This window comes from Sceloporus occidentalis, unplaced genomic scaffold, assembly GCF_023333645.1.
Source record: "Sceloporus occidentalis isolate IW3139 unplaced genomic scaffold, rSceOcc1.0.p SCAF_1, whole genome shotgun sequence".
Lineage (NCBI taxonomy): Eukaryota > Metazoa > Chordata > Lepidosauria > Squamata > Phrynosomatidae > Sceloporus > Sceloporus occidentalis.
In genome coordinates this window covers 226,804,025-226,829,005 of record NW_028316981.1, presented here as the reverse complement: position 1 = coordinate 226,829,005, position 24,981 = coordinate 226,804,025, and the positions used below count along the sequence as shown (strand labels likewise).

The window sequence follows — 24,981 nt, the reverse complement described above, 5'->3', positions numbered from 1 at the left end:
TTGATTTTCTCTTCTTCTTTTTTGAATTTTTGGCAGTACATGTGGCACTAGCAGAGTCCCAGAACCAATGGATCCAGTAAAGGTACAGACTCTTGTTGCACTAAGAACTGAAAAGCTTATATAATTTCTGAGTAAATACACAATATCCCCATTTGTATATATGAATTACCACAACACTAGCCTGTACTTCTGTTGCCTTAATATCATGCTTGTAACATGGAGAGTTCATGCTGGGAAATTTTAGTTAGTTATGGTACTTTCAGCAACAACAACAACAACAACGCTCTTTAATATTCCGCCTCCTCCTACGCCACTATGACTCAAGGCAGCCTACAACATATTAAACCAATAGAGATTAAAAACATGCAGAAACATCAGTGTGTGTGTGTGTTATTTTAAAATGCAAGTAAACAATCAATAGAATTGAAAGCATTAAAAAATGATTAAGCCAAAGAATATAAGCAAACATCGCACCATTAAAAGCACTATTAAAACACACACACACACATACACACACATACACACCACCTCCTGTGAAAACAGTATTAAGATCGTATGAAACATATATTTTATTTTTGTTATATAACTGGGAAGGACCCCCCCCCCTCCAATAATTTTGGAACGACACAATGATTTTATGCCTTAAATGTTATTTTAAAAATCCATACTTCAAAAAAGCACACACACAAAAACCGAGCGTACTGCAAACAATGGGTGATTGGAGCCTCATAATGTCAAATTATTAATTACTACAACTAATTATATTGCTATTGGGAGTGGTATCTTTCTACAACTATGCAATATTTTTTTAAAATCTAGCCTTAGAGGTTTTTAACCTACAGTATTCAACATTAAAAGCCAGAGTTTTATTTCTCGCTGTCCTCAGCACTGTACTTCTGGCTGCCTTCAAGGCAACAGTAAGTGTTAATGACATTTACCCCTTCTAATAAGAGCCATTCATACTTCACTGTTATTTCTTTTTATTGCATAAGACAGGTACTAGAATCTCAATGCTGCAAGTACCCCCTCCTATCCATTATTTTTTTAAAGCACTAAATCTATGGGTGCTAGACAGATGGCAAGTTCAATTTTCTAGGGCCCTCCAACCTCCCCATCTCTGTGGTCTAGGCTTCACATCTGCTGAAAGCCAGTGCCACTGCATTGAGAAAATAAAATAAACATAAAATTAGTTCCTATTTTTTTCAAGTTGGTACATAGTTGACTCAACCAACCTAAAAAAATCCTGATGCCATATCACATAAGCTCAAACATTCAGGAATGAAATAGCATTTAGTTTTAACCAGGGATGAACAAATCTGTCCAATTCTGGACCATTTCCTTTCTAAAGTCCTTTCTAATTTCCACATCTGCCTATGATGTTAAAAAAAAACTGCATAAAAATGAAGACCTTATTTTTGCACATAATTTCCACTAATATACCCAATTTGTAGGCAGCTTTCCTTCATAACCTCTTTCTCACGATTATATCTATATTGCAAACTGCAGGAGACGTTCACAATCCAAAGGATGACTGTGCTCTGATTTGTACATTTGTCCAAGAAGGAAAACTAGGCTGGTTCATTTAAAAATGAAGGACAAACAATTCTCCCTAAACCCTACATTGAATGGATTATGAAGTTACCCTTTTGCTTTGTACTGTCAAAGCTTTAATAGACCGACTTTTCATATTGCCATTAAGTTCTAATAATTGAAAGAGATTTCCTTACAGCATGTCCAGGTGGTTGTTTTCCAAAACGGACTAAGCACACAATGTAGAATGGTGATACACAAAGTGGTGGTCCATTGATCAGTGCCTGTTCATTTGCTATTGGCTGTCAATCCATGAAAGGTTACTAGGAAAGAAAGAACTTGTTGTCGTCAATGGGCACATATATTGTATAGTTCCCTGGCATGGGGGGGAGAGGAGAAAGCCTACCAATCTGGACATCTAATAGTTTAAGAAGCAATGGTGTAAAACACATAGGAAGTCAACAGACAACCAGTATGTACATAAAGGCCTCTATTCCTTGGATTTTAAAGATGAACAGCACTGAAAGAATGGATCCCGTCTCCAAATTACTGTCTATTATACATGTTCTTTTACAGTGAAGTGACATACAATGCAAGTGTTATTTCATATGCCAAGTAGAAATTCTGATTCTCCTATGGCTAAGAGATATGGGCAGAATTGGCGTTCCTTCCTTATAATAGCCTGCTAGTGGAATGCTTATTTGTTAAAATAACAAACCACTTTTACATGAGCTCATTATGACGGAACACCATCCTTCTCCCTTGGCTTGCAGTATTTGTATTATCCAGCCCACCCGAGCAGTTCTGGGGGTGGCATGGAGGCAATGATAGAGATTGTGCTGTTCTGTCAGCAGAAGTCCAATAGTAAATCCTTCCTGAAGACATGAATGTTTAGGCAAAATTCTTAGGCTTAAAATTATTAATGTTTGATATAATAAAAGGCTTGAACTCAAAGCTGCCCTTTCTTACATAGGTTTATGGTTCTGGTTCTTTTGGAACTCTTTATGTCTCAGTCACACTTATGATTATGATCTCAATCAGGCCTAGAGTGGCAAGACAAAGGAAAGCAAATTGCTTCTTTGTTTTATTCTGTGGTTGTGATTTTTCAGCCAGGACTGTAAAACAAGCGTGAACACATGAACTCAAATCTTGGCATGAAAAGAGCTTTAGTTTGTTTCTTAAACTCTCCTACACCAGTGAGGTTACTGTGAACCCCATTAGCTGTTTGAAATACATGTGAAACTTCTTCAGCACTTCTGAGTCCTTTCATATTTAATTTTTTTCAACAATTATAAACTCAGTTTTCCTTTGGTGGTTCTATTCAACTTCTTAAAAACCTCTCTTTAAGCTATTAAATTATCAGGGGTCCAAATTCTCTTCCCTTTCCCCTGACATCTAGTGCCTGAGTTAGCCCTATGAAAAGAGAAGCTATTAAACACCTAAGCCCAACAGAGTCCATTGTGTCCTCAGCTTCTGCCCAATTTCTCAAAACCTAATAGGGAAAGTAACTTAGCGCTTTACTTGTATCACAAATTCCCACACATTTACATCTTCAAAATATGAGAACACAACCACTCAATGAAAGTAACTCACTCTGGTAAATTCAGGACAGAAAGTACTTTGTTACAAAATATATAATTATTTCTATGCAATCCCTTGCACAAAAGTGATGTTCATTGTCGCCATGGGGTTTCAACAGCTAACAGTCATGAGAGAGGGATATTTTGGACTATGCTTTTCAGAAATTCCCAGCCAGCATGGCTTCTGTTGGCCAGCATTGCCAGTGGTTATGTTGACTGTGAGACTCAAAGAGATTCCGTCCCAAAAAACAATGTTTCCAAACTCGAAAATCTCTATATGAAGGATAGCATGTGAAATGCTACAAACAACGGGGAAAGGATAATGCCTTCAGGTCACATATGTGGGGTCCTAGGAAGCATCTGGCTAGTATCTGTTTGAAACAGGATACTGAATTAGATGAAGCCTTGCTGATCTGTGTTCTTATGAAAAGCTGATTCATTTTTTTCCAATGTGTACTATCTTTTACAAAAAAGAAAGAAAAAAGAAAGAAAAAAAGGAAGTAAAGAAAATCAAAATATACAATTAAAAGTAGTAATCAGGCTTCATTAAAAGTACAGGTTTCTACTGCTGTAAAAACTGGGGGAGGATGTAATTTGTTCATTAGCACCCTCTTCCTCCGCACAATACACTCTATTTTATTCAGAAAATGAACAAACTCAAAATTTAGCTAGGAAAGGTTTGCTTTATTATTATTATTATTATTATTATTATTATTATTATTATTTAATATTAATATACCCTGCACACCTTGACTAGTAATAGTCAGCTTCTCAAATTACATATGCATAGAATTAAGGAACTCAAGTAATAAGCATCCTTGCCTAGGTCACTTACCATCTCCCCCCCATTTGCCCAGCAACACAATTTACAGCCAACTGCTAACCAGGTCAATATGTGGTAAAGACTTCCAACAGCTGTTCTAACTTGCCTTGATAATTATTCTCCTTTGACTGAGCAAATAGTCAGTACACTGTGGGATTCTTTTCTCTCTCTCTCTCTCTGTTTCTCTCTCTCTTTTAGCATAATAATCATATTGAAGCCTTGAAGGTTAGAGTATTATTGAATTTAGCCAGAAAAATTGACCTCCAACCTACTGGTGTATTATGGGCTTTACACCATTCAGCTATGTAACTCTTGTGGTATAATTGCTTACAACCCTGTTTATATAAGATGTGTTTGGTCCTTACAGCAGTGTTGACGGAACTGCTTAGCTTTGCAGCCATCCTGTGGTGTAGCTGTTAACATTTAAAGGCCTGCCAATACATTTGCAAAGCAAATTGCTTGGGTCCTTCACATTCATTTGACTGTCAGTCCTGATGCTGGCGAGTGATAAAGGGTCTACATGACCAAGTCTCACGTGAGACATGATATATTGGGGGGGTTGATGTTAAAAGTGATACTGTTGCTGGTGAATGAATTAAAGACGTAGCTTTTAGTGTTTCTAAGTTCTCTTGATAAAAATGAAAACTAGAGTCTTGTAGCACTTAAAAGAGCTGCCTTCTTGAAATGCATAGTAAGCTGTACCCCACAAAAGCTTATGCTTATGCCACAATAGCTTTGCTAGTCCTTAAGGTGCCACAAAGATCTTAGTTGTTTTTGATGCTAACACTGTTACCCATCTGGAGCAGGTACTGTTGCAGATCATTCCTTCTAGTATACAATCATCCCAACAGATGATTTAAAAAACAGACAACTGGCCTATTTCTGTGACACTTACTCACTACAATAAGTCTCCTGTACCACAAAAGCATTACAGAATCTAGCCTTAGACTGTGAATTCCTGTTTCTTCCTGATTTTCACTGTACACTTCAAAACAAATGCATTTTAAAGCTCTGTGTAGAAACCCAGTCTACTTAACAGGATACTAGGCTTTTTACTCACCTTTTAAACAACATTATTCAGACCCTAGGAATTTACACTTTAATGTATAAGCACACATGGCATTGTTTAAGAGAAAAATGTACATCTGTGAGCAAAAGGCATATGTCTGAATCTAAAGCATATGTGAAGGCACATATCCATGTTTTCAGAGAGGAGGGGGAAATCAGTGACAATCTTTACACTGGATTAAAATTTAACAGTTAGGCACCTGCATCTCTTTAACTTTCTAAAAGCAAATTAATAAAGTTCTAGCAACCTTCTCCCTCCGCCCACACCCAAATATGCTTGTAGGGTTTTATGTAATAGCCCAAAGCTTGTCCAAAGTTAAAACATGAGAGCTGAAATATAGTTTGGGGTAAGGGGAGAAAGGAAAAGCAAGAGATTATTAGAACAAATCTAACATTTGGTCTCCACGGTGAAGCTGGCACTCTGATCCTTAAGCTTACATTCCACTGCTTTCAGTGGAAGTTGTATTGAAGACTGTAGTCGTGAAGTTCCAGAGCTCATACAAGTCACAACAACCATGACATAAATTGGAAATGAAACCCTGAAGGTTTTGTGCTTCTTCCACAAATTGCAATGGACATAGTATGGAAAAGTTATCCTTTCAGCTCAAAATTGTTCCTAGTGTTTGCATTTTGCCTTTTTGGAAACAAATCTTTTTTTAAAAAATGATTTTTATACATGCACTAGATCTGCAGGCTCCCTCTCATGTATGTCCAGGAAGCCAATGCTTATTGATGCTAGCACACAAGCATGAGAAAACATGCCTATGAACACAAAATGTCAATGTGCTGCTTCTTCATTTTCCTTTTAATTACTTATCTGAATAAAAATTTACCATAAAAGCTTACTGTAGAAGGAGGATGAGGATAACGGTGAGTTGGAGCTGGACTTTAGCAACATGTTTAAACTGAAAACAGATTTTGCAGTGTTTTGTACAGTGTGAATACTGCATGTCAGAGAACGAAGAGAAAAGGAAGCACAAATCTTCAGGAGGAGGCTAGATTCTTTCACGTAACATTAATCCATCATTTAGCATTATGTTGAAATATAGTAATGATATAAACCCAGGAGAGTTTTATGGTTTGTTTTTTAATCACTTATGACTAGTTACAAATATATGTTGTATATTTTATCTTAACTACTTCTGTTCTGCTTCAATCTCATATAAATTGATTTGTGACTACATCCCATTGAAATGAATGTGGGTTGATGTATAAAGGACTGCACTGTACATATGAAATTTTTATTATAACAATTTAGGGTTAACAATTTTGGAACAGCAGGGCTTTTGCTGAGAGATGGGAAAAATATTTGATACATTTGATACATGGCCCAAAAAGTGTTTCTTGCGTGTTAGGGAACTCTGAGAAGGACAAACCTAGGCAGATCAGAATCTTCACAGCTCAGGACTTATTCTGTGCAAAAAGAATAATAATCGATGCAAAAATTAATCATTCCACTTGTTTTAACACAAATGGGAGGGTGCTTGGAGAGTCAATAGGATAGAAAAGGGGATAATTCTTAATTTTCTAAGGATGCCAACATTACAAAGGATACTATTCACTCAAAAAATATTAAGGGGGGAGGTTGAGGGTATAGTGACTTTTTTGATATTTAAAAGTATCTACAATAAAGTGCTAACAAAATATTATATTATTCATTACTTGTGAATAATGAGTAATACATTACTTGTCAAATTTGACAGCAGAAAAATAAAAAGCTAAAAAAAATGAGTCGCATTTCCATGTTCTGGGCATCAGTGACCACACTAAAATTACATCATTAGCCAAATGGATGCAAGTAACCTCCACAACATAGTGGAATATGATTAATAAAATTTAGGTATTATTTGCATTAAGCTAACAGATACCACACTACAGCTGATGAATATGCTGGGTTTTTTTAAAAATCTTTATACTTCCTTTTTTCGGGAGGTCCAATATTCCTAAACAGACTTATATTTATGGGAAATCTAACTTGTGCTCCCTCATATTTCTAATTATTAATATTTATTTCAAACTCAGGACTATTAATTTGGCCTTCTATGGTCTAGAAGCTGTAATTGTTTAATATATGAGCACTGAAAATCCTCAAAGTCTATCTCAGGTTTGCAAGTAACATAGGCCTACTATGCTATAGGCAATACAGAGTAGAGATATACACAAGGAATTTTCTGGTGTGTTTTTCCATAGCACTTGGGATGATCCCACTTTCAATAGCATTACTTTCCCTTTCCTTCTACTCCCATTACAGACATTGAATCCAACCTACAGTATAAGAAAGAGACAATGTGAAGACATCATGCTTTTTAAAAACCCAGAATCAGACAGAGGTCATCGACTAGTTATTTCATGCACTAGGCTGATTCCTACCTGAAGGATGTAGCCCCGCACATAGTCCCGAAGTGTCCAGCCCAAACCATGCAGGATGTGTAGTACTTCTTCCTGTTTCAGCACACTGAAGAGACGGTCCAACAATATCTTCAGTCTCACTGGTACAGCCTGGGTACCATAGAGCATCAGGCTGCTGATGTCAAACACAACATTGGATTGTACAATCTCCACTTGTGTTGGATGGTAGAGATGCTGAGTGCTAAGCTTGTCCAAAGCTGAGAGAGAGGGGAAAGAAAGAGAATGGAATGATGAGAAGAGGCAGTCTAAATTTAGTTCAACTTTAAATTGTGTAACATACATTTCTGGGCATATGGCCTCATGTGAGTTACAATTTAAAAACAAGACATAATTCTGAAGACAAGTTGTTAAAATATGTGGGTCTGTTACATCATGGAATGAAATAATGATAGATATAGGCATGCCACATATATATGATTTCAATTGTTTGAATTGTGTAATTGTTTTTTAAACTTGTATGTTGCCTGTTTTAACTTGGACTGTATTAATTTGTAAGCCACCTTGAATATGGTAGGAAAGTGGAATATGAATAAGCATAATAATAATAATAATAATAATAATAATAATAATAATAATAATTGAATTGAGTTTAATGTTACCTCTTTTTAAACGAAGCCTTAATAACCGTACTCTCTAAAATTAAAAGAAAGTCAGAGGAAATGTGTCTACACCAGTGACATTCGTGGATAAATTACGAATTCATTAGAAAATGAATGTTAGCCATTCAAAAAGTTTTAATATTAAAAAATCTTGAAAACCTTTAAGATATTTGTCACATGCAAACTCATTACACAGCTTTACAAAAACAGGCCCAGAAAACTTTTTTTTTCTTTTTGGCCTGTCGCTGCTCACAACTCCAAAATCAGTTTGATGTTAGTTTACATTGATTTATTAATTTATTTTATTAAAAGATTTATATCCTACCCTATATCCAAGAATGTCAAGGAGGAGTGCAATAATAACAATTTTATTTAAAAAGTTTAAAAAATGCAAATCAATTAGGAATAATTTTAAACAGATGAAAGCATATTAAACAATTTAACAAGTTAAAACAAGACAGTTTAAAACCAGTTAAATCAGCTGACAACAATTTAACAGCATGCACATACAAACATTTAGAATAAAGATGTTAGGCTCAAAGGCTTTAGTGAAAAGCCATGTTTTTACTTGACACTTTACTGGCACCCGTGTTGGTGTCAACTGGGCCTCTGAGGGAATGGTATGCCACAACTAGGCTCCTCTCTCATGTAATCCCAGTGTATCACCAACCTCCCACTGGTGGGACATGAAAGTGGGCTCCTCTTGCAGACCTGAACCTGTGAGCAGTTACATAGGAAGATATGCCTGTTCAATTATTGAGTTTGCAAGCTATGTCGGGTTTTAAAATGTTATCACCAGCACCTTGAGTTTAGACTGGAAGCACACTGGCAGCTACTACAAGTCCTTGTGATTGTGTTCCAGTCAGAAACCTAGCTGATACATTAGCTGCATCTTTGGATCATCTTCAAGAGCACATTGCAGTAGCCCAACTGGGAAGTAAGCAGAGCATAGACCACTATGGTTAAGTTGTTCCTTTATCCAGAAATGGCTGGATAAAGGTTGGCAGACCAGTTGAAGGTGACCCTAGACTCTCTGAACCATAGAGATCATCTGGGTTTCCAGTGAAAGTGATGGATTTAGCAGGCTACCCAACTAATGTCTCAAGACTGCAACCTCCTCTAAGGCAAGTTGCTTACCCAGTTCCTGAACCTGACAATTTCAAAATTCAGCTTCCATTTACAGAGGGCCCTCCCCTTACGCGGGGGATCCGTTCCGTGTATGCTCGCACCCCATCAGAAACAATGGGGCATGTGCACAAAGCAGTGTGGTGGTGCGCACACCATGGGCTCACATGCCATTGCTTCTATTGTTGTGCAGCTTCTGCGTAAACTGGGAGCCGCATATGGCGTAGACACACTGTACTGACTTTTCTACATCCAGGTACTGGTCCATTACCGGAGCCTCTGCTGACCCTAGCAACATGTCGAAAGTGTCAACATCATATTCCTAATGACCTCACTCAGCAGCTTCATGCAGATATTGAACAGAACATGAGAAATTATAGAACCTTATGGCACCCCACAGTTTAATGATCACGAGGCTGACCAGGAATCTCTAAATGCTACTCTCTGGAACTGGCCCTATGGATGGGAGCAAAACCATTCTAACATACAGTAATGCCTCTCACTCCTATCTGACAGATCTGGTCCAGTAGGATACTATGATGAATAGTATCAACAGCCACTGAGAGAGTCAGGAAGATCAAAAGGGCAGCATTCCCCCTGTCTTTCATCAGAGTTAAGTTGTTAGTCAGAGAAACTTTTAGTGCCCTACACTGGCCTGAACCATACACAAATGGGTCCAAATAATCCATTTCCCCCAAGAATGACTGAAACTGCCCAGTTCTCACATACTCCAGTGGCTTGCCCAAGTGGGAATATTAGCAACAAGCCAGTAGTTCTCACATGCCTTCTCACATGGAGGCCCTTTTCAGGAGAAAACACACACATTATTTCTACAGTGTGTTTTGGGCCATAGTGAGCCATTTATCACACCCTTGATGCACATAGCCAATACTCCTCTGCAAAATCTTATTAGCCAAGATAAAAAAATCAATTGATTTGTGTATGGATGGATTAGAAATGGGAAGAATATTTGAAAACATTTGCAAAATGGTGAAAAAATATGTTTCTGACAAGAAGAATCTTGGATTGATGATAATTTTTAAGTTCAAATTTGAACATGATTGTTTCTGTGCTGCAGAAAAAATACTATATTTGGGAACTGATCCTGCATACAGTTCACACAAGATTCTGCATACAATTCACACGTGGATTTTCTGCAGAGAAAACAGCATTACTTATGCAGAAAATAGTATTTCTACACAGAAATCCCTTCCGTGCTGAAAATACTGTTTTCTCTGCAGAAAATTCTGCACAAAAAATATACAAATTTTGCACAAAATAAGTCTAGAACTGTGAATCATCTTCAAAAACTGCAGCAAGAAGAAAAGTGCTATAATTACTCATTGCTTTCTGCAAGAAGAAAATTGGAGAACAATTACACCCCTAGGTGGGATGAACTGACTCAAACGTATTATCCACATCATCAATCTGAAACAACTGAAAATGATCCCAAGAAAACTGATTAGGTAGAACACTAGATACTTCCTCAGGCCCTGTGATAACCATGGCATCAGGTTCTGAACCAATATTAATGACTTTCTACTTTAAGTTCGTTACAAGTTTTCTAGAGCAAGCAATTGAAAGTTCCACTACTAGCCCTTCAGAGTCTGATCTCCATAGGTGCCTTGCCCCTGAGTATAACTCTGCTAATGGCATGTTGAGGATAAGATAATGAAGGCACAGTAGCATGTTTTTTGTGCTAACCTCACTGCTGCATAAAAGGCATAAAAATAGTCCTCATTAATTTCAGTCCTACACACATTGTGATCCCTCTTTCACCCTGTCATATGAATACAACATTGAAACAGCCTGAAAATATGCAAAATGACACACACACCCCGAATGTCACTTCTTCCTAAGCTTCTCTGTAACGCTCTGTTGATCTTTTCTCAAAAAGGCATACATACCTATTTCAGCACATACAGGCTTCCTACTGTGTAATGTATACAACATAACACAAGTGATATATATATATAGGTATAATAGTCACACGAAAACTTGTGATATTCATGCAATTTATTAGAGACAAGTGACTGACACCCAGGAACATTCACATCACTGGGAGACACTCTGTGCCTATCCTCACTTGTCAGAGGTCTAATCTGACCTGCAGAAATAATGCAGTTTGACACCACTTCAACTGCCATGGCTCAGTGCTATAGAATTCTGAGATGTATAGTTTGTTATGGCACCTGAGCGCTCTGACAGAGAAGGCTAAATATCTGACAAAACTACAAATCCCAGAATTCCATAACACTGAGCCATGGCAGTTAAAGTGGTGTCAAACTACATTATTTCTGCAGTGCACATTAAACCACAGTCAAGTTCTAAAGAGAGCACTGACAGCGTAAAAACAGGGAAGGGGGAAAGAGGACAAGAAAAACCACCAGAAGCCAATTGATGCTGTTCCAAGGACAAGTGCGAACATCATTCCTACACAAGTTAAAACTTCATTTCTTAAATACAAGAATCCTTAATGCTTTGTAACATTTAAAGCAAAATGAGCTTGCCCTATGGCACTATAGATATTTGAATAGGCTTTTTTTTTTGTCAGCTTTTAAAATGATGTTGTAGGGGGTCTCCTTCTTCCCCATGTACTTTGGTATCTTCTTTGCTTGTGGTCACTGGAGAGTTCATGTACTCTTGATAAATTGCTTTCTTATATCCACAGCGTAAATGCCCTTATCGTTTCCCTGCTGGCTTCATTCAACACACTTGCCCCTGGGGATACTTTGTCAAAGAGTTCTGGTTTCCTCATACTTCATTTCTTGCTACTGATTTGTCTGATCTTTCCTATTCTAGCAGTTTAGTCAACCTTGAATAAATAGGTTTTTAAAAATTAATTTAAAGTTCACAAAAGATAAGGGATTGGCAAGCTTGGGGATTGAAGTCCTCTGTCTCTCTGCAGAACATTCACACTGCAGAAATATGAAAGGCAATCTTCTGCCAAATACACTCACAATTAATTATTTTATTTATTTAACTGAATAAGACAACCCTATTGCTAAGGGCCATATTTTCAAAGTAGGCAGAAATTGTAATATTGCAGTTATACACAGATATATCAGTGTGATTATTCCACATATTTGTAAACCTGATGATTACATTAGTAATCCTAAATTCTATAAAGACATAGACTTCCCGGTCTTCTAAATACTGTTGTAATTTCCAACTTATGGTGGCCCTTAGGCAAATCTACCACAGGGTTTTCTTGGCAAGTGTTGTTCAGCGGGGTTTTGTCTTTGCCTTCCTTTGAAGCTGAGAGTATGTGACTTGCCCAAGGTCACCTAGTGGGATTCCATGCCTCAGTGGGGATTCAAATCCTGGTCTCCAGAGGCATAGTCCAACTGCCCAAGCACTACACCATGGAGGTTTGACACCTTATATATTGTTAGTATATTTAGAGTTTATTGTGGGCTCTTCAAATCCGGAATTTGGGAAGCCTAGTTACATGGAAGTTTCTTAGGCACTGACTAGGCTTAGTGCTTGGTGGAGACGTAATGCCACCATAGATCTCAAATAACTGCTGTTAAGTGAAAGGAAATAGGCTGAGGAGGAGTCACCAAATACATGAGCAGTCCTAGTTAGCATTAACCATGATGTGAAGGGAAGAGGCTGGCAAGCCTGGTTGGAGCCAATCAATCACAACTCAGGGGTGCTATGGGGGAGAAAGGATAGAAAACTAATGCTTGACTAAGATAGAATGCAGATAACAATAAGACTGAAATGAGATGGGGACAGATAGCCTAGAGATAGGGGAATGCTGCAATAGAGATAGGTCAGGCAGCCAGGAGGAAGAATTGAATAGAGATTTGGGGAGCTGCAAATAATTAAATACTGTAGGCCCTTCTTATACACAGATTTTTTTATACATGCATTCAAGCATACACGGTTTGAAAATATTCAAAAAAAGTATACATTTCAAATATCAAACCTTGATTTTCCATTTTTTTATAAGGGACACCATTTTGATATATCATTATATTTAATGGGACTTGAGTATACACGGATTTTGTTATACAAGGGGATTCTTGGAACCAAACCCCAGCGTATAACAAGGGTCTACTGTAGTTAGGGATTAATGTGTGATCTAAATGTTTCTTAATAAACTTCTTCTTGATTCTTCTTTGTGTCTGGCTGTTCCTGTTATGTTTTGATAGAGAGTCCGGTGATGCTTACCACATCCACTGGTCAATCTAGGGGGCCACCTTGAGGCCCAACTACCTAATTCAAGAAGAGATGGAGAAGGGAAAGGGGGCAAGTTGAGTGGCAGGAGTCCAGCCTGGAGAGAGGATCCATCACACATGGGTATCACATAATGTAGAGAGAAAGCTACATCACCACGTCAGAAAATATTAGAAATGCGAGGGGGGAAAGTGTGGAGTGAGCCGGCAAGCATGCTCTCAGGCTCCTTCCCAACAACATTGTATCTGCAGCAGGCTTTAATCATGGAAAATGTTTCGTGTCAGCAAATGGTAGGTGCTGGAAAAATTCCTTTAACACATGTTTATCTTCATTCTGCATTTGTTAGCCAGCACATTTTTTTATAAATCAAGAGATGTTTTTGTGCAGCCATAAGCCTGAGGTGTATCTTAGGGAAGGTGAAGGGATTTAAGGTCTGCTTGTGAAAAAGCATTTTAAAAACTTTATATTTTGGCTTATGCAATACTTGTTGAATATATACTGCATAACCAAAAGGATATAAATACCCTAAATAGCTGCCACTGTGTCACCTATCCTGAAATGATTTTTTTTCAAGACAGATACCCACATTTTCTCAATATACCTAATGTTCATGGCCGCCTTTGAAAAACACATGTCCCCAGTCCTGTGTTCCTTGTATTCTATGGTGAGGTTGGTCTCACACACACACACCACACACATCTCTTTCTCCTTACAGCTTCCATGGCAGCAGCAGCTAATGGGTGAGTAACTAGGAAATCTGGCACACACACAATAACTTAGTGCTCTAATGTTCATCTCATATTGAAGTTATGCCATACAAGATGTCAAACTTTGTATTCTAGATTAAAGAATTACAAATGTTATCTACACCATCAGTTGCAATATAGTCAGACAGGACACAAAAGGCAACATATCTGTGGCAGTGCAGAAAATAGTGCATGGTGAAAACAGCAGTTAAATATTTTGTAAATTGTTCATAAGCGGAATAAAGTACTTCAAATTTCAAATGCATAGAACTTAATATCAAGGCTTGATATAAGCATCCATTATACTTGATTTATCCAAACCATTATTGCTATATTAATATGAAAGGGTTTGGGATAAGAATGACTGCTTTACATTGTATAGGAATATATGAAAAAGTGGCACAATATTCTTAGTTTTTTCCATTTGGAAATTCCAGTTATGAGACAGGCACATACAATGCAGTTCATTTCAGACATTTTTCTGGGTAGATGCCAAAAGTGGCGTCATATTTTCCTTCAGAAATGTTTCTGAACCCACTTTAATGCTTTGGGCTGGTAAACCCAAGAGACCCTCTGTACGTTTCAGACACAACATGAAACCATTGTCTTGAGTGCACAAAGTCACTCTAAAGAACATGATTTTAAAAGGTAAGGAGGTGTGCTTGTTTCATTCACTCTGCATTTTCCTGAACAGAACACTACATTCTGATAAGTGCTCTCCTTCACTTTTCAAAGTCTCACTTTCTTTCTAATTTCTTACTATACACTTTATTTGTATGGGAAATACATATTTCCATAAGCATTTAATGTATTCCTGGCACAAAAATGATCAAATTCAGAATGATTTCCAATTTAAAATGAGTTCTTCCCCACACCCCCTTTTGGAAGCAATTTTCTGTGCCACTGACTTGATTGGCTAGGAGTGCAGACTTACAATAAAACACTGAATGTGCTGGGATTATATATACCACTTAACTCAGTAGCATTTATTTTCATAGTTTGGAAAGCAAAATTTCCAGAATCCCAATAAAAGACTTTTGTTTCTTAGTAAGGATATAAATGATTGCCTATTTCATTTGCATATACAAGAATGAAACATTTCAAAACTTTTCTCAACTCTGGGTGAGACCATGTGACATTTTGCACATTTCTTGTACTTTTACATTTTGAGAAATTTTTGGTGAAATGTTTATGGAGTTTTTTTCCGCACAAAAGCACTGTATTTTGTATAAAATATATTTTCACACAAAATATACATTACCGCAAAATATTGTGTTTTGCGGCAAATAGAGCATTTAATGCAAAATGCAATGTTTTTGTGCAATCTTTTCACTCTCCCAGGGTAAAAAAAATAATCCTGCAGAGGTTGACCATTATTATTATGATGAGATGTCTTGACACATCAAGACATCCCCTTTCAAATATTTAAATATTCTTTATATCTCAGTTTCTTAGTATTAAATTTTGGGCCCAGTATACTGGATGAGATATAGTGGCTTAGTGGTTAAGATGCCAATTCTGACAATCAGAAGGTTGGAAGGCTGGTTTGAGGCTCAAGTGCTGTGTGGTGGGATGAGCTCCTGTTACTAGTCCCAGCTTCTGCCACCTAACAGTTTGAAAGCATGCAAATGCAAGTAGATAAATAGGTACCACTTCAGTGGGAAGGTAACAGTGTTCAATGTAGTCATGCTGGCCACATGACCACCAGAGTCATCTTCGGACAATGTTGGCTCTTTGGTTTAGTAATGGAGATGAGTACCACCCCGTACAAGTCGGATATGACTAAACATTCGTGTCAAGGGGAAACCTTTACCTTTTATACTGGATATACCTTCATGTTTTATACATAAGGGAGAGGATGCTGATAGCTATCAGCCCCTTCTCTCCAGCATTTGCTTTTTAAAAATCAACACTATACTTGAATCGGAAGTAATCACGATATCCAGGGTAAGACTTAAGCACTTACATTTCATTTTCTACAAAAGTAGACTGACTTATAATGACAAAAGTGAAAGACTGAAGAGGAGGTTTAGTGGTATTATGGAACAGATGAAGTGGATTGTTATGTATAATAAAAACAGAAAGTTTGTATTTGAATTTTAGAATTCTTCAGGCTCTACTCTTCTGTAGTGGTGAGTTTTGTGAAACATGTAACCGAAACCTGTAAAAAAAAAAAAGGTAAGCGTGTATATAGTTCTGACTATTTATTACTGCTATACTGAAAGCCTATAGAAGCATAGAGCTGGAAGAGACCACAAGGGCCATCTAGAAGAAGCATAGAGCTGGAAGCATAGAGCTGGAAGAGACCACAAGGGCCATCTAGTCCAACCTCCTGTCATGCAGGAACTCTCAATCAAAGCATCCCTGACAGATGGCCATCCAGCCTCTGTTAAAAGACCTCCAAGGAAGGAGACTCCACCACTCTCAGAGTGAGTGTGTGGAATCATGATTTCTATAATATGTGTTTCTATGTTTACAGGACTTCATGAACACTGGACCCAAACCTTCATGGCTCCAAATGGTACAAAAGTAGCAAAATAGTTTCAAAATTTGAGAAAAAGAACAATACTTGTTTCCATCAACCATATAACAGAAGATTGTATAAGACTTCTGTTGGAGACAGCTAACAAAAGGTACAGTACTTTAAAGTTGTAAAATCTAACTTTAATAAATTTAAAATATTAAGTCAGAGTATAGGCAAGAGTCTATGGAACTTTTATGTAAACCTTGATGACAAAAATGGAAATAGGATTTAAATAAGCATTTGAAAAAGTAAGCTGCATGTGCTTCTACCAAGTAATATTGCTAAAGATAATGAACAACTTCTACAGATTGTAAAGGACCTATGCACAAGATGATTCATACCATAATGGAGACCTTTGGAGTCAAACTCAAACTAACAGATTACCCTACAACATACGTTCAAGATACAGTGCCAAAGCTCACTTGGCTGCTTTGGCATACTAAGTCATAATATAGCACACCAAAGGTTAACATTACATTTCTTTTTCAATTGAAGGGGTAGGAAAAGGGTTTTCGATTTATATTTTATTGGGGGTTTGAGGCCCTGCACAATTCAAAGGAAATTAAATCCACACTGTGCATTAAAATAATGGCAAGTGGTTTGTTCAATTTATCAAGTGCCAGAAAGTGCAAAGCAAGATTCTTCTGTTGCTTAGCCAGTTAAGGTTAGACATAGCTATGCAAGACCTCTTGCTGACCCAGAACTCTTGCCATAGCTATGGGCACTGCAGGAGTTCAGGGTGCCACAAAACCTCTACCTCAGCTGAGCGTGTATTTAATTATGGCACATACAGTACATACTATTTTAGCCTGCAGTAGAGATACAATTCTAGAGGCAAGTAATGTTTAATGATATTCTAGAGGAAAACTTTGCAATTAAAGTGTGCTGGCTAAATTCAAAATTGCACACAAGCTTCAAGAGCCTTGCAAAGGATAGATTACAACAGAATTTGGTGACAATTCAATCTGGGCTGGTAACTGAATGTGCATTGTGCACACACTTATTTATTTATTTATTTAACTCCCAGCTTTCTCCTTGTGTAGGGTACAAGGCTGAATAAATAATAAGGAATGGAGATAATAATCTCCCATTAAAAAGTCATTAGTTTTGTTTTGGCATTTTGTCTGTCTGTTTTCATTTTCATTACTGGATAACCAATGAATAATACCAGGGACTCCATTTACTATATGTAGGGCTGGGTTCTAAACCACTCTCAAGAATTATAAAATGCAGCTCAATAGCTCAATAAGATACTATGTGTGTTGCTTCAGAACATCCAGAAATGAGAAATCCAGTCAGCACCAGGATTGGGAAGGCTCTGGAACAAGAGCATTCTGAAATGACCATGCCATTCCACAGTTGTCTCTGGCCATTTACTTCATATCTTCACCTGGCGAAATATGTACCACTGCAAAGAGGATGAAGACAAGAGAAATGGAGGATTCTGTTTCTCCAGTTCTTGAAACTGCTTTGTTTAACCATATTAAGGCCTTGATGCTGAATAAGCATCAACGTCTAGGAAGACGACCACAGCTAGAAGGGCTTCCTATTAGGGGGCCAACTTTGACAATTGCCTAATGAAACTGATCCTAAAACCAGGCCTTGGAAAACAGATTTTTCTACTCAGAATAACATACGAGTGTGCATAAGTAACCAAAACAAAGTCCTTAATCAGTGATGATTGGTGTCATATAGAGCCCTGGTGGCGCGGTGGTTAAATGCTTGTACTGCAGCCACTCACTCAAAACCATAAGGTTGCGAGTTCAATACCAGCAAAAGGGCTCAAGCTCGACTCAGGCTTGCATCCTACCAAGGTCGCTAAAATGAGTACCCAGATTGTTGGGGGCAAATTAGCTTACAGCTGTAAACTGCTTAGACACTGCTTAGGCGGTATGAAGCGGTATATAAATGAAGCTTGTTTGTTTTTTGTTTGTACCCAGATTGTTGGGGGCAATTAGCTTACAGTTGTAAGCTGCTTAGACACTGTTAGTTCAGTATGAATCAGCATATAAATGAAGCTGTTTCTTTGTTTGTGTCTTTCTTGTTGAATAAGGTGCTGAAACTGTTCTGGGTTTTAGCTGAATTTTTCCAGAAGCAATCCAGTTTGCTAAATCCTATCAGATAAGGTTAGGACCCTGGAATAGTTCCTCTAAGATTCAGACTATAACTCACAGTGGATTCACTGTCCCACTAACAGGGAATCCACAATTTGCCACTGGTTTAAAACATCTTTCTGGCTGTCATCATATCCATCCAATATATTTTAAACTTTCCCAGTAATGTCACATCTCTTTCCTATCTATCAGTAAAATATTAAGTTATGTCTCTCAATAATGACTTTAGATTTCAGAAGGAGACAAATCTGTATTTTCCCCCCCCCCATATCAAATATTCTTCAGGTAGTACACATTCCTACTTTCCTACTAAAGTAAGAGCACCATAACTCACTTTGGCAAGGTGTTGCACTCAGAAAATAAACTCCAGTTGATATAATTTTATACATCACAAACATTTAAGTTATCTGCTATTGATGGTATTGTGATCTTCAAAACAGTGATTCTTCATTCCCAATTGAGAAGAAATTATACAGTGATGTGTTAATGTACTATTGTCTAGTAAGTGTTCTCAGGAGCAGGGAGAATTGTCCCCATCTGATTTTAAGTTCAAAATCAGAAGAACTATAGCTCAACTGTTTTAGAGGAATACCTTAAAAGAGTCAGGGCAGTAGGTATGCAACTGCATCCTTATTATTTCAATTTCCCTTTTTATTTCTTCAATTCAAAACATTGCACTATTTGTTAAAAATAAAGGAAGCATTAACACATAACATGAGGCAATGAACTACTTGTCAGTTTCCAGATTCCTTTATGCTCTAAAAGCACCTATGTGATCTATTAATCTTGCACATACAGATGTGCACACAGAATAAGAACATAGATAGCATTTCAAAATTAAAACTACATTACCAACATGTTTCGATTACAGCGAGACTGACAAATGGGACTCTGTCATGCTTCAGCCATCTCTTTTAACTGTGTTAAAAGGGGCCCTGCTCATAAGTCCTTTTAATTTACATAGAATAAAAAGGTTATTTAAAAACAGTCAACAAAAATCTTCATTAATTTCTGCCTCTGTGATCTGATTCCAAGATGAAAAATTTAGATGGCTACTGGGTTTTTGTAGCCGAAAGCAGAAGCACAGTTTGTTCACATATGATGCTTGCTGTCTGCAATTTTTTTTTCATCCCTCTGCAAAACTTTGAACCTCATCCAGCTTTGACACACTGCCTCTTCAGTTAATAACTATCAAGTTTCCCCTTGTCTCCTGTCTACTTTTCTTTGAGGCAATTGCGCACTCAGCACCCCGAGATAATAACACACATCTATAAGATAAAAGCAATGGCATTAATGTAATTGTCTGCCTCTTTCTCTTTAGCCTAATCTTTTTTTTTCTTTTCAGTTTTGACTGCCTGTGTGACACCTGTTTTTGTCTCCTCTGATCCTACGACAGGTTTTCCGCTGACAAGGTTTTTGCCTGACAGAGATTCTGCCAGACAAGAACATAATAAAATATGAAGAAGTGCTTGTCAGAGTTTCTGCCAATCCTCGCATGAAATTAAAAAACAATTCACCCCGTGTTTTTTTTTTAAGGGGCCCTGTGATGGTCGCTTTGGCCTATTGGGAAAACAGACTTCTTCGCCAACTCCTCCAAGCTAAACAGGTGTTTTCTTTTATATCCTCCCTCCTGTCTTTCTTTTCAAAAATGACTGGAAAACATGAGAAGCAAGGGAGAGGGGGCAGGAAAGCTTTGTCCTAAAATTGTGCTTGCAAAACAAGCAATAGAAACTACTTTCACTTTTTGTACACCTATTAAAGAATATTATTTAAAAGCAACAGCTCCAAAATTGAGTTTTAAAAACTACTTGAAGGGTTTCCATGCCCAACAAATGATATTCTTTAAAAACAACAACTCTAAAATTAAATTTTAAAAAACTGAAGTGGGTCCTTCCCAAAATATATGTAGAGAGAAGAAGTTAAAGTGGCATAAATATTGGGTTGTACAAAAGCCTCTATAACATCCTAGAGACTAAGGGGCTGAACAAATGGCCCTTTTATGCTGCTGTCCAGTGGTTTCAGGGTGTGGTGTTTTGACACTGCACATCCAGAAGCCACCCTGAAGCCTCCCTGGCTACAATTGCATTCACACTTACAATGGATAATTTCCATTGCACAAAATGAAGCTTATTTTGAATTTAGCCTGCATACATTAATTTATTTATGAATAGATTGTTAGCAATCTAAAGGCTAAAACAGTCGGCATGATTCAAAAAGAAGTGGCAAAGTGCCATCCCTTTTTGAGCTGGCAAAAGAGTGCCCTTTCAGCTGCCACAACAACTTTAAATTCTCCTGTGGCGTGCAGCATATAAAGGCCACACTGCTAGAGCATGGCAGTGCTGCCCACCATCTATCAAGTGGGCAGCATGATGTCAGCTTGGGGCTGGCATTGGGGTATGTGTCATTTAAACTCCATATCCCCACATCACCCCCAAACTGGTGCTTACTGTCGGTCTGTTTGGGACCTCAGTTTCAAAAGCAACACCTTTTTTCATTGGATATAGACTATGAAGCCAGTAATGTAGGTATATGTACAAACATACTCAAAATGAAAAAGGAATCTAAGAAAACCAAATATATTTGACATATTAATACTAAATATACATTATTTTGGATAGGGAAATACCATGTAAGACTTGAATAGTTGCCCCACTTTTTAAAAAAACAACAACACAATACAGAGCTTATGTAATCTTTATGGAAGGATTATTCACAGACCATTATATCCCAAGAAATACAGTGAATTTGATAATTATATTCTTACTATAAACAACACCAAAAAGTAGACAGGGACAGCAACCTTCTACATCCTAATATACTCTATAGTCTATATTTATGCTGCATTTGGTTTCATAGAATGTGATAAACACTTATTTTGTATTTGATGCCATAAAATATATGCAGTCATTTTTAAAAAGAATGCACAGTTTTAAACTTTACAATTGCTTGTTCCATTGTCATTTCCCCTCTGCATTGTTAAATAGTTAAGGAGAAGACTGTTTTTCACTCCTACTTGAATTAACAGAGCAGCCTCCCACTCCATTACTCCAGAGCAATCTGATGAAGCAGTTTGCCTAGCCAGTCTTGTGCACTGTATTTCTATGAAGAAATGTGTCTCCTGGGTTAATTCTGTTATCCAGGATAAGTCCTGGTGGTGCAGTGGTTCAATCTCTGTACTGTAGACACCGGTACAGGTTAAATGCCAGTAATGCAGCCACGAGGTTGTGAGTTTGATTCCAGGGACTCTAAGGTCCACTCAGCCTTGCATCCTTCCATCAGTTGCTAAAATGAGTACCCTTTACATCCCTGGATCATTATCAGTGTATATTAAGTTCTATACAAATTATGCCCTATAGTGGGGTATGAATACTATAAATAAATAAATACGGGTAGAACTGGTGCTGCTAGCCACGAGAGCATTGCAAAAGGCTCACACCAACTCATACAGACCCAAACTCCTCAATAGATACTTATTTTCTTGTGCGCTTTATCTTCAATATTATACAATGGTCTTTTCAATATTCTTCTGCTGTTTGTTCATGGGAATGTAACCTAAGCAAAGCTATCCTTCCTAGGATGCCTTGGTCCACAAAAATACAATGATTCTCTTTATAAGTTAAAGAAAGAGATATTCTACAACTTTTTCCAAAAACTTTTTTACAGTGGACCTTTGAGATCCACTGTGGTTTGGTTCCAGAATCCCCATATATACCAAAATCTGTGGATGTTCACATTCCATTATAAACATTAGGGTGGTAAAATGGTGTCCCTTATATAAAATGGCAAAACCAAGCTTTCCCTATTGGAATTGTTATTTTTTTTTTAATATTTTCAAGCCATGGATGCTGGAATCCCTGGATAAAAAAATCTGTGGATACAAAGGGCTCAGTGTAGATTCCTTTGGGGGATACTAATCTGTACAGAAAAGCAAGAACGAATAACACAAAAAAGTAATCCACACACTCCTGAATCCCTACTACTGCAGTAACAAATGTTGATTGCCTTTGTTCATGCTGCCTGGTTATACAATACACTTGCAGACTGATATATTCAGTGTGCACTGCTGGATAAATCAATAGTGATTTCAAGCATTGTAATTAGAGGAATATAAGTTAATTAAGGTAGTTTTACAAGCACCCCCTCATAAATGACACTAGCCACGCTGTTATAAGGTCCATAAGATATGACGATCCTTGGGTCATGATTATCCTTTTTAATCACCCTTCCTTTGTGCCCTGCAACTAAACAGGACACTTGTGCACGATTGTCATAAAGTTCATCTACTGTGACCGTTTCACACTTCAGCTCAAGATTAAATATACTCCAGCAAATTTGACTGCCGTCAATTAGATTGTAATTACAGAAATCTTTAGCATTGCTAAGGGTACAATCCAGAATACATTCCTTGTTTCTGAAATCTGATTGGGAATAAGATAATTAAGACAGCTTGGGGGGTTGCTCAACTAATCTGAGGTACATTCCTTACTGAAAATAATAGAGATATTGTTAAATAAATTCCCAAGCCTGAAGAAAAAGTGTTATTGTGTCCCATCTAGCAGTTTTCTGACCCAGCATACATCAATTCAGAGGCAAAGTTATCCAGGTCAATGTTAACACATGAAGAGAATATGACATTTTTATTTTAGCCATCAAATTGCTGTTTTAATTTCATAGTGCTACATTTCAACATAGTGGTAGGTTTGTTTCGCTTGTAACACTTTCAATTTGTATTCTGTTTAACCTGGTGAACTTTACTTAATTAAGATGTTCCTATAAACAATTAAGCCTCCTGAAGGATCATTAGTGAGATATAAAACTTTATGATGTAATAAAGTGCAATAAAATGATAAAGTCACAGCACTTCATGTGAAGAAACATAAGGTGTTCTTAAAGGCAAATAGAGTGCTGCCTTTTCTAAAATCCAGCTATTTTCAAAGCTCTGATTTGTTTGATCCAACATTGATCCAACTCATCTGTTTGATCCAACTGATTCTGATAATCAAGATGCATGTTCTGAAATTCTGAAGAACAGTTTATTTGAATATTATCAACATACTTGGCAGACACTCCCTGATCTTAACCCTCATCCAGGAAGATGTGACATTTGAATCCCCCAGAATCACAATTTATTGCAAAATTCACACAGAAATGGATCTATAAAATAGGGATTTTAAGACATTGTCTTCTGAAGACATGTAAACAATGTGTCCAGATTTCAATCACAAGCCATGTACAATAGCTGTTGTTTTCTAAACACACAATAGTAACAATTTTAAAGATACAGAATTTGAATCATTTTCATTTTTTTCCCTTGAGAGCTGACCATTACTAAAAACAAATGTTACACCCCCATAGACAAATGGATTTCCAGAGACTGAAAGTATTGTAGCTTAGCATCCAAATGAACATGTTCAACCAAAGCATATGCTTATATCAGTGGATATGCTCAGGATCAAGACTGCTGAGTTTTGATCAGTTACACAACAGTAACTGAAAATAAATTAAAAAACTTCAAGTCCATTGAAATGAAATTTTATGACACACCAGTTTGTGCAAGGATGTCTTATAATATTTTGTAAAATATAAAATTGCTGATCTGTAATGGCTTCTCACTTTTCATATGGAAGACAATCTAAGACTTATATGAGTGCTCTATTTCCTCATACACAGAGCTGGAAAAACCTTCCAAGTCACAAACGTAAATTATAAAAGAAATTTTAATGATACAATGATTATGCATACAGATAATATTTAACAGAAATAGAATCTGCACAGCTCTCTGCAAAGCTTCTCAAGTCCTTTACAAATGCTTGAAGCAGCTTGAAAAATAGGAATACCATATTCATTTTTAATTTGCAGAGTTTGCTACTAATTAACTATTGAATCTGATAAAAAGGGCATGATATTCTTCAAGGGCCATGCCTTTTCTTAGTACCCCCTTCCTTGCATAGAGAAGCTCTGGGCATTCTAATGTGTACAATAAAAGGGGAGTGTGAAAGATTTATGCTCTCTAGTAGCTTCACATTTTTGTAGAATATTTTGTTTGCTGCACTTATGCAGAAGTGCATGTATGGACATCCTTAAACATCTTTGCATGTGTGTTTGGATATCACAGTCACTTTGTACCCCGTATCACTATTTCAACTGGTCTGCCCATGTAACAAATAGAGTATTTTTCAATTGGCTGTAGGAACAGTCTTGAACAATGTTCTAGCTTCACTAACTTCTTTTACTAAATCACTACCAGATATATCAGTCCGACATAGGATATAAACCCT

The 24,981-nt window shown here is 37.2% G+C and overlaps 1 protein-coding gene across 2 annotated transcripts in view; it reads right to left on the bottom strand.

The window, feature by feature from the left end:
* Positions 1-24,981, bottom strand: part of BNC2 (basonuclin zinc finger protein 2) — a 334,091-nt gene that overhangs the window by 123,735 nt on the left and 185,375 nt on the right. Inside the window, exons 1-2 of one of the 2 annotated variants that reach the window (XM_089489448.1) lie at positions 16,032-16,051; positions 7,372-7,607 (exon numbers count right to left, since the gene is read on the bottom strand). In XM_089489448.1, coding sequence (XP_089345574.1) covers positions 7,372-7,607; positions 16,032-16,038 — 243 coding nt within the window. In that variant the 5' untranslated portion in view covers positions 16,039-16,051. Of the gene's footprint in view, positions 1-7,371; positions 7,608-16,031; positions 16,052-24,981 lie in introns of those variants that run through there. The other variant, XM_089489441.1, reaches the window with a different exon arrangement.